Raw genomic sequence first — 11315 nt, forward strand, 5'->3', positions numbered from 1 at the left:
AGGAAGAAAAAACCAAGAAAATCACATACCCTGGTGGTGGCGGCAAGAAAAGTCCCGCAACGGCGGTACATTTCTGGTGGTCGGCGGTGCATTTCTGGTGGTCAGCAGCGGCGTGGGAATAGATGGGTTTTAAAAAAGTCCAATAATTATATCAAACATAAAAATTTTTCAAATTCTCATTCTCATTTCTGAAATTATCTCATACTAAACACCCCCTTAAGAACTACCAATTAGTTGAATGTTTTCTTGGTCCTGAAGAACAAAATTGATATAAAAGAATAGGATAAATTTGATTGGTGGGTGAATGAAAAAGGAAAAAAATTTTATTTGTTGGGGTTTGTATAAAATTTTTAAAATGGGTGAAACAAGTAAAATAAAAGGTAATTTAAGAATGTGTGTAAAAAATAAAATTAGGGGTGATTTAATTGTGGGGGCTTTTTTAAAATTTTAAAAAGAACGTAATAAGTAAAATGAACGGTGGTTTAAGAATGTGAGTATGAAAAGTAAAAAAAAAAAAAAAAACTCAAACGCTAATTAGTTCACAAAACAAAGACAAAATCAAAACAACTAAAAATATTCAAAACGACAAATACTCGGAAACAATGAGAATAAAGTATAATGATAGAGACGTTTGGTTGAAGGATTCAAATTATGTGATTCGAATCATTTTCGATTTACGTAAATTTTTTGTGAGAAAAAATATTGTAGCGAATCACGAATCATGATTCGAATAAGGGAACGAATCCCTCTACCAAACATTAAACTTAAAAGCTGATTGCAACAAAAACTTAAAAGGTACAGAGAAACTTGGAAGCGACGAGAACGAAAAAACAGGAAACAATTAAACGGTAGCCACGAGAGAACGGAAAAACAACTAACAACAAAACTAGGGAAAACTTAAAAACGAAACACCGGCAATCCGGCATAAGATACCCTCAAAAAAATAAAAATAATAATAAAAATAAAAGTTAACAACGGCAGTAATACCTAAACACGACAAGAACAAAATGTCTCAAAAATTTTGAAAATGATAACTGCTTGAGTTACTTGACAAACCATAACCAGAAAAAAAAAAAAAAAAAAAAGGAGCGAAACTTCTAAAGTAAGGAGGAGGAAACTTACTGCTAACTCAAATAAGTAATGGCTTTTACTATAGCATGCATAGTACAGATTTATTGTTTATTTATTTATTTATTTATTGCTTTAGTTAACACCCAAACAGATTGAGCTTTTCTAACCAGTCACTTTTTCTCCCACACGGCAAAATCTTGTCCACTGTAAGCAACCTGGTAATCCGAAGGAAGAAGATTTCCCAAATCCGTTTTTGGTCCAATCTTCATAATAATCTTTTCATCAATTCTTGACATATAAAGGTCTGCTTCGGCGGCTAATATGTTCACAACGCTTCTACTATTAATGCCATGTCGATTCCTAATTGCGGTTACATTGCTTATCGGCGCCATAAGCTCCCGCTTAATGAAAAGGTGATCATAGAACTGCAAAATATGGTTCATGGAATTCCTAATTAGTTGACCAGATATATGTGACGTAAAAATGTATAAACATTGTTAAAAAGCAAAGAGTAATTACAATTGTTGGGATTCCAGGGTGAGTTAAGATGTAAACATATCCAAGCATGATTTTGTCTTCCGGGAAAGGCCAAAGCTTTTGGGACCAAGTATCATGATTATCAATAAACGTCACTGCACTTTCTGGCTTTATACCAATCAATCCCGGAGGCTTTCCGTTCGAGTCCTTTAATCGCCATAGCTCTCCTTCGACAGCAGCTTGTAGAATTCCCTTTGTAGTGAAGTCAAATGCAGTGACAGAACCACCAGCAGCTTCCACCCAATTAACCAACAAACCGCGATGGTAATCCTGATTAGCATTAGGTTTACCATCCTCTCCAACTGCGAATTCTTGGCGATCCCATTTCTCTCCAACTGCAAATTCTGGCGATGTCTGTTCCATGTAGATTTTGGTGATGTTAGGAGCATATCCCCTCACCATGTCGAATCTCCATCCAACAAATCCGATTTCGGTCTTCAACCAATTCATCCATTCTGATAGCTCTCTTTGCACCTGTGGATTAAGGTGGTCGATGTCGGGTACTTCTCCCCAGCTGTCACCCGTGTCAAGGTTCCCGGTGCCATCGGAGAACTCGGTGTCGTCCCTGCAGATGAATGAGGGTCCCCAGTCAAGACGTGCATCTGAAGTTCCACCTTCAAAGATGCATAATATTCCTCTCTCGTCTCGCTTCTCAGCTGACCTATGGTTTAGCACTATGTCAGCAATGACCTTGATTCCTTTTTCGCGCAAAGCAGCGATTAGTGATTTTAGCTCTTCCTGTGTTCCATATTTTGATGCGTTGAGATCATACAACCTTCCCGGCAAGTAACCTGTAAAAATCACCATATTGTTAGGCATTAATTTAGCTGATATAAGAAACATGGGAAAATCTAGACTGCGTGTAGATATACTCGTATTATAATTTTATATCATTTTCAATTATAAGGATCAAAGCGAAGCTAGAGAGAGGGCTATGGTATTGGCAGTAAGCAAATGAACAGTAAAAGAACAACAGAAGCAGAAACAATTACCTTGATCTGCAGCGGAGTGGGAAGGAGGAGGCAACCAAACATGAGTTATCCCAACTTTAGCAAGATCAGGAATGGTGTTCTTCAGTGAATTATACCACCCTGCGTTTTCACTTGATGCCCAGTTGAATCCCTGTCAAATTGCATGTCGTTACTAATGAAAAATTGGAGTCAACACATTATACGGTTTAGTTCATGTGAAGATCAAAATAAAGAGAAGATATCATGATATACCTGAAATAATATTGTAGGAGAAGTGAAGGGAGGGAAGAGGGAGATAAAGAGGCACAAAAGGCCGAATGCAATTGGAACCTTCATGTTTTAAGCTTATGATGACTGAAGTGGATGTTCTAATTGCCTCTTATAGGCGTAACTGATTACCCCTCCCCGCCGCCCCACCCCCCACTACATCTTTCTTCTAATTTGGCCCCACTCAAAAAAAAAAAAATTTAATTGTCATTTCTCCATAATTTTTTAAAGAAAATTTCAATTATACCTTGAGTTTTGATTTTTAAGTATATTCATATTGCAAACTTAAGTCTAAAATAAACCAAAAATCAACTATACTACAATATAAATTTACAAGTTTTTAGACTTTAAACCTTAAATTTAAATTTGACTCTATTAATTCTTAAAAAAAAAAAAAATTAACTTTATAGAAGCTTAATTCATTTAGAATAAAGGAATAAAATAGATAAATGAAGATAAAAAATTACTGCATTACAATTTTAATTTAAAGTTTTGGGTTAGTCATGTCCGCTAAAAACAAAGTTTCTAGCTCCGCCACTGACCGTAGTCGAGGATGTTCCAAGAGTTTGTAGTCGTGATTGGAAACGACAGTCAATAACTATTCTTTTCGTTGGTATTTGATTTCCAGAACCATAGTCACAGCGTTCATAACGCCGTGCCGTACCAGAAGATTGCAAACACTTAAGACATTTCAATGCCACAAACAGGACGATATACACGTATGTTTATCCAAAGAGCAAGCGACACACGTCTCAAATTTTTCTATGGATTAACCTGCAGAACTTCTCCACTAACTATAGAAAATCATTACAATCCAGTGTGTATTTTGAGAGTTGTTCTTCTGTTCTTGTTTTATTTTTTTTTTCCCACCAAGATATAGAAATTTTGACAAACCCCTAGTTTCTCAATTTCTTTTATTCCTCGTTTTTCTTCTTATGTTTCGTTTCATTAAATTATTTAAAATTCTGTATCAAAGAGCTGGGCCAAAAAAAAAAAAAAAGAGTAGGCAACAAAACTGATGAACAGCAACGAGTATTCCTGTACTTGTCCCGGATAAAACTTAAGCAAGAGGATCCGAGGTCACAGAAGATTCTGCAGGCTCCGGAAGAAGGTAAGATTGCTCTATCCAATATAAAATTTCCAAAAAGATGATTTACACTTAAAAAATTCATTTAACGGAGACAAATTGAGAGATTGGAGATCAGTAAAGAAAGCAAGTAATTCACCGGTTGTCACCGAAGACACAAAAAAGTATTACCCTCAAAGTATTTGGCGATCTACTTCAAACCTCTCAAATAAACTCAATTGATGTGTTCGTTGGTAGGAATGTTATTATCTTTGCCAATATCATTTACTTCTTCCTATTGAATGTCCAAACCTCTCCAGGCACTCCAGACAAGGGCCGTTATGGGCCTCTAAGTGTACTCACAGTATCAGTTGGACCTTTTAAAGCACTTTTTCGTTTATTTCGCTGATTCGAGTTTAAAATTCGAGTTTTGCTACAGTAAAAAGCTATCAGAAACAGTCACATCTAACTTTTTTGCTACAGTAAAAAGCTCTCACACAACATCACATCTCAACTCGAATTAGCGAACCGAACGGCCCTAAGCACTTTCTAAGTCTACTCACAGTATCAGTTGGACCTTTGAAAGCACTTTTAAAGCACTTTCTAAGTGTACTCACAGTATCAAGGCCTAAACATTCTTGTTTAGGTGAAGTTGTAGCCACCACTGTTGGGTAATTACAAGTATCGTTTGTGTTTTTCAGTGAACGGAAGAGTGAAATATTATGCAGTAGAACGATATAGGAGAGCGAACGTTAACTGCCAGATGCAACACTTAGCTAATTGTTGCAACATAACGCAATAACGGTGAAAAATCCAACAATGCACCGAAGAAAATAACTTCAACACTGTCCACCCTTTCCGAACAAATATAAAAAATGAGAGGAACAAACAAGCAGACCCAAGTAAACTAGTAAACCATAAAAAAAGAACCACCAACTATATATTTAAGGTCTTGCATCAAGGGTTCTGTAAAATAGCACCATACTAACAGTGTATGGTGCTTAATTATATGAAAGACAGATTAAGACGGACAAATTTTGACCGCTTTTCCAATACAAAGCTCCATTTTCAGTTCAATTAACTCTTGCAAAAGCAAATATAGAGAAAGCAATTGCAAATGGTTCCCCAATGGATCTGCTTACAGCTTTGAAACTGGCATCTTAGGGAAAATGTCTGGTGTAAATTTCTGTGCGGCACTCAGACTGCCCTTGACCTTTAATATACCCCTATAAACATTTTTTTTTTTTAAAAATAAAAGAATTACAAGACAAAGTAAATACATAAACACGACTGAAAAGGGCAAAAACAAGACGTAAAAAGAAATTTAAAAGGTCTAACCTCATGAAAGCAATCTGGGGATTCATCTTCCCCGTTGCAATTTTGACAAAATCATCATCCTTGAAGGAAAAGGTGGCATCAGGCTTTACTCCTTCAGATGTTCCTGAAATTTTATATAAGAAAACTTACACAATAAGCAATTTATGCTAATGAAGGACATCATTTTATCCATTTTGTGACAATATCCGTTTTGTGTCTGTGAGACAAAAAGCCAAACCTCACCACATGAAATGAACAACTATAAGTTTATGAGAACAGAAAAACACGACAAGAAAGGTCATAGCAAGATTCTTGGACATTTTATCGAGCACAAACAGTCATTCTAAAATAACCTCACAAGGCCTAAGACAACAGAGAACAGAAAAATGCCTTCAAAAGGAAGAAACATGTTTGCATTCAAAAGGATCAGATGAGCCAAGACTGTGTTTGGAAGTCATTACATTTATTCCAAAGTATCACCAACGAAGACGTTCGAGCTACAACCAATGGCATAAAAAGTAAGTATAAGATTCCATGCAAAGCAACCGTCACTATTAAATACTTCAGTAACGACCTCTTGCCAAACAAGATATTAGATTGTAGTCTAAACTCTTCAATTCAACGACTTGATTAAAAAAAATTCTTCGACTTTGATTACAAGATTTCCGATTCCGGTCCAATCGATCAAGACGCAGTTTTTTCATCGTTAAAAACAAAGAATTTCACTTTTTGATACAATGATTGCAATTAAAATTCTCAGGACCATCCAAACAAACAAAACTCAGATCCTTCCCAAATTAGAACACAAAAACAGGGAACTAACCTTCGGTGACCACGCCTTTCTTGAGATCAACAGTGTAACTCACTTCGTCGAATCCAATTTTCTGCAAATCCAAAAATAGGGAAAATAAAAACCCTAAAAAATCAAGACACAGCAATCTCGGGGGAAAAAAAAAATTCACTTGTTCATCAAATAAAAATCTAACCTTGGGAGCGATATTGATCTGGTAGACTAGACCAACCTTCTTACAGAGCTCTTTTCCCTCATCGGTCTCGAAGTGCTGCTTCATCAGCTCCATCAACGTCTTCGCCTTCATCTGACCGCCGGCCATTCTCTCTCTCTCTCTAACAACGTCTGCAAAATACTACTGAAGCAACGAGACCATGCCCAAATAAGCTTCTGAATTAACCTACTTTATATTAAATAATTATTTACTGTGGTTTCCCGATAAAGGAAAACTAATTGGTACGATTTTAGTTTAGCCGGTGGGTGAGCAGATGGGCGTTGGCTGACGAATTAACTGCGCCTTCTAGAGAGAGAACAATTAACGCTTCGGATATGATCTGAGACGGACAAGCACGCATTTTCATGAACAAGTTTTTCGGTTTTTTTTTTTTTTTTTTGGTTATTTCTGATTTGGGTGAGGATGACGTGCGACTTTTTTTCTTTTTTCAGAACTTGGCTAACTCTTGCGCGTGGATAATGTTGTTATACTCGCTTTATTGAACGTAGATGAAATCTGTTGTATGAACTTTTACAAGTGGCTATTATAATGGCGCGATATAATTGAAATCTGTTGGACATTTTATCGAGCACAAACAGTCATTCTAGAATCCAATTTGAACTTGTATAGAAGTGTAAGTGTAGTTTAAATTTATTTAAGATTTTAAATTTGAAATATAAGTATTGAAATACTAACGATATAATTGAAATTTATTTAAAAGGAATATGCAAAAATCATAATAAAAAATTTTATAGAGGCAAATAAACGAAAAAATATGAAGAGCTTTTGAGTTAAAGAGTTGCCACCGGGCTTTGTTTTATGAAACTCCGATGTCCAATAATTTTATTTAGTGTTAAAAAAAACTTTTTTTTCCTTGAAGTAGTTTGTCACTGTAACTATGGTATGTTTTTTAATATTAAATTTAGTCAAAATTACATTAATATATATATATAAAATCAATAGAGTTATGTTATGAGGGAAAATCTATATTGCTACGTTAGACAACAAATAGGCTCCACGTGGCCACTGTCATGTCACATCAGACGGTAAATAAACGTTCACGAAGGATCAGCTTTCCAACTTATTGAGGTTCAGTTTGAGGTGTCAAACGTGCCGTGTCAGGCCGGCACGACACGTATGACCCTAGGCCCGCCATGGGACTGAGTCGTGCCGGCACGACCTTGAACAGTCTAGGGCCATACCCGGGCCGGGCCTGAGGGAAGGCCCTCAGGCCCAGCACGGGCCCATGCCCTCGTCCATGAGGGCCAGGGCCCAGGTTCTTCGTGGGCTAGCCCTGGCCCTTTTAATTTTTTTTTCAATATTTAATTAAATATATATATATATTATATGCCCCAAAAGATGTGATTTTATTGAATTGAGATAATACAAATAAGTACACATAAATGACTGCCTCATTAAAAATCTTGTCAAGTAAAACCCGTGGGGAGATCGGGACAAAACCTTAGCGGAGGAAAAAAGATTGCAGTATTCTAGGATAAGTAAATTACAAAACCTAAGTGCTTTCAGAAGATTCTGTTATATATAAGATAGAAAAATATTTTTGAATTGAATCATCTGTATATTGTTGTTTTCGTCATTTTGCATCTTCTCAGTCTTTAACGCACATTAGTCCCTCCAAGATATTCAGATACATTCTGTTTCTCTTTTCATCAAGAATTTGGTTGCTTGCACTAAATGATTGCTCTGATGCTACCGTTCACACTGGAGTTGTCAGAATGTCATGGGTTATTATGGACAGTATTAGAAAATGATCGGTCTTGCTCCTCCACCACTGTAAGATGTCCAGTTTGTCGTCATCGATTACAAAATTTGATTCAAAATATTTTACCAGTTTGGTAGATTCTTGTGTTGATGATGTTCCTGACGTTTTCTCTTTCTTCTTCAAGAAGCTCCACGATGAACCTTTAAACCCCGAACTGCTAGTTGACGTCGAAGTTCCCTGCTCTTTTTGACCTATTTCGTATTTTGCTTCATACAAACTAAATAATTTTTATAACATTTTTCTAGCATCAGTAATACTAATAGTTACTTGCATATCAATACTTAAATTTCCTGTCGTAGCAGTCATCAAAGATTCGGTCTCATCTACTCAACATCTAGGATTTAAAATGGTTGCTAATGCATATAATATAGGACAACCAAACCAATAATTTTTAAATTTAGCTTCTATTAACTTAACTATAGTTTCAAAAAGTTCAATATTCCTATAAAAAGAAAATATTTTTAAAATATTAAATAATTAATGCAAAGCTAAATATGCAGTAAGATAATAAACTCTAAAAAGTAATATTGTAAAAAATTTCTAGAAAAGCTCACCCATCAACTTTCCCTTTAGAAAAACTCCAAAATAGTCTTGGGTTTGTCTTTTTTACATCCTATTAACCTTTGAAGTGCTTAGAATTAAAAAATTTATCTTGTTCTTCACCACCAAATCTATCTCATCTGAATCTAACCCACCTCACAAAATCCCTAAAAAAAAATAAATAAAAAAAGGAACACGTTTTTCTCTTCTAAAAAACCAAGCTTTGTTGCAGAAAGCCTTCAAACATGCAAGATCCAGAAGATCCCAACTTTGCAGCTACCCTCAACCCCACCAGCTGACCTCTCCCTTGCCCTTCAGATCTACAGCCGCCATCACTGTCGTAGTCGTCGTCGTTGTCGCCACCATGCCATCTCCCTACATCAGACGATAAGAAAGAAGAATGAACAGGAACAATAAAGCAGCCACATTCATCCATTTAGCGTCATTTACTAGATGATTGGCAGCACAGGATGTAAGAGTAGTCTACTAGATGACTAAGAGTCATTTACTAGATTACTGTGGTTACTAATCGGTAATCTACCAAATTATAAATAATTAATCTGCCAAATTATGTTACCTATTTCAACGCGTTTCATTGATTGTCTTTAGCACTGGTTGCTGGAGTAATCTGGTAGACTACTACCGATACTGTACCATATTGATTTCCAAAATCAATGCTAAATTAACTCTCAAAACCGTAACATTCAAGACAAGTTATTTATGACCGTGAATGGTCTAAAAATGCTAAGTCTCAAAGTGCTAACACGTTCTAATATGACAGAACTGATCAAAGTATAATTAGCAATCCTTGCGAGAGGGAAAAAAAAAGTATTGATAGCAATCAAACTCATAAAATACTTCATTCTACTAAATAACGAGTGGCAGTGAAAAATCTAGGTGCATCTTTGTTGCTAGTGTTAATCTGCTGGCTCGTACTTCTCTTAATCCATTCGAATTACTAAAAAAATGCAAGGAAATATACTCCATGTACGCATTAGCCAATCCTAAGAAAGCTAATCTTATTCTTTTTTATTTTATTTTTAACAATCGGGATTGAAACCGATAAACTCCAACAAAATCAGCAGTAAATGGAGTTAGAAGAAACTATAACAGATAATATATATTAAAAGTAAAATACAAGTGTAAATTAGATCCCTTGTTTCTTATTTAGTTCAACCCATTGGGGTTACTTTCATGAGCAAGTGGAAGCAATCCCTTTTCACGACATGTCTGAACTGCTCCAACGAACATATTCTCCAAGCTGTATTTGTACTGAAAACTCAATTCCTTCAACTTCCTTGAAGAGAACTCCACATTTTCTATGTTCTCTTCAAAGCCTTTGAACCTGATCACAATATTAGTACTTAATTAGCTTAGCATAAAATACAACTTTACTTTTGTTTATTTATTTATTTTTTATATACATATAAAAAAAACTGATCTCTTCTCTATTGGCTTTACTACAAGATATAATAGTATTAAAAGATTTAAAATTATCAACTAGAGATTGTCTCATTGCATAAAACACTTTTATGCAATCAGAACGAGTTGTGTTTCTACTTACCCGTTTAAATTATGGCAGAAGGCCGTCTGTATGAATTCTTCAAACGCTGCATCATGTGTAAAAGAAAGAGGTAATTCGGCACTAGCTAAAAATTTGGCTAGTGCCTCACGAGCACATTGTGCATCGTATGTAAAATTTTGCAACTCTTGTGATGTGAGTAATAGTGTTTGTTGACGGGAGTCCACACTCCCACCTTTGTGCAACGGTAGACATGCTTTTCAATGTCTATCCAGATGATCAGTTGCCTCACCCTTTTTATTAGAAAATTACTTTTTACAATATTTACATACCGCAAGAATTTTTATTTCACCTGTTTTCAGATTTGGTCGGGGCTCTTTTGTGAAATGTTGCCATGCGGGAGAAGTTCGCGGTCTTTTTCCCTTGCTACGTTCCCCAACTTCCTCATTGTGAACTATAGCATTATCAACTGGAGCAGTTTCTAGTTTAGTGGGGTGGTGTTGTGAGCCAACATTTCATCCTCGTAAAATGGCTTATCACCAAGCTCAAAGAGAGCAATGAAATCAGAAAATTTTGATGCAACCATTTTCTGAAAAAAAAAAAGTAGAAACTAATGTTAATTCGTTCATTTATAAACAATAAACAATATAAATAAACTTGAGTAATACAATGCTGTGTAACAAAATTGATAAGTAGAATACCTTTTTTTTCAGGGATTTCTGGAAATTGATTGAACTTTGTAAATGAAATAGCAAGAAAATGAGTAATCGAGAGAGAAAAGCATAGAATCAATATCAAAGAGACAAGATCTCGAGAAGGCAGCGTGATCAGTTATCTGACCCAGATCTCTAGAAGACCCTATGAGGCGATATGAGAGAAATTCCTAGATTACTTGCGGGTATAAACAAAATCATTAGCTAGAAAAATATTTACCAGCCTATTGGCCACCCAAAATAGACCAATAGAAAATCACATGGAAGTCACAGGGCCACAATTTTGGGCAGAGTAGGTAGATGAACGATCAGAAAAGCACTGTATAGCTACAATCTATTTGAGTAGGATAATAAGCTACTTGAGAGAAACTGCATGGTAACTATTAGCCTCAATTTTCTCCAATATGTAATCTGTGAGATATAAAAGGGGCATGGCCCAAGAGAGAAAGACAGAGACTAATACGGGCATATGAGAGAACCAAATTACTGACAATCAAAAAAGAGAGAAATTTCTCAAAGTGGAT

General features: G+C 35.7%; 2 protein-coding genes across 2 annotated transcripts; both read right to left on the reverse strand.

The window, feature by feature from the left end:
• Positions 1-1093: 1093 nt before the first annotated feature.
• On the reverse strand, positions 1094-2915 carry LOC21389772 (alpha-amylase). Its single transcript, XM_010110308.2, has 4 exons — positions 2832-2915; positions 2601-2730; positions 1591-2399; positions 1094-1496 (listed from the first exon to the last, which is right to left on the reverse strand). Exons 1-4 carry the CDS (start codon positions 2913-2915, stop codon positions 1242-1244), a joined length of 1278 nt encoding a protein of 425 aa, XP_010108610.1. The 3' UTR covers positions 1094-1241.
• Positions 2916-4807: 1892 nt separating this feature from the next.
• Positions 4808-6680, reverse strand: LOC21389773 (non-specific lipid-transfer protein-like 1). The gene is made up of 4 exons (XM_024173614.1): positions 6216-6680; positions 6053-6113; positions 5251-5353; positions 4808-5138 (listed from the first exon to the last, which is right to left on the reverse strand). The coding sequence occupies exons 1-4, from the start codon at positions 6339-6341 to the stop codon at positions 5051-5053; spliced, it is 378 nt and encodes a 125-aa protein (XP_024029382.1). The 5' UTR covers positions 6342-6680; the 3' UTR covers positions 4808-5050.
• Positions 6681-11315: the final 4635 nt, after the last annotated feature.

This window comes from Morus notabilis, unplaced genomic scaffold (genome assembly GCF_000414095.1).
Source record: "Morus notabilis unplaced genomic scaffold, ASM41409v2 Scaffold823, whole genome shotgun sequence".
Lineage (NCBI taxonomy): Eukaryota > Viridiplantae > Streptophyta > Magnoliopsida > Rosales > Moraceae > Morus > Morus notabilis.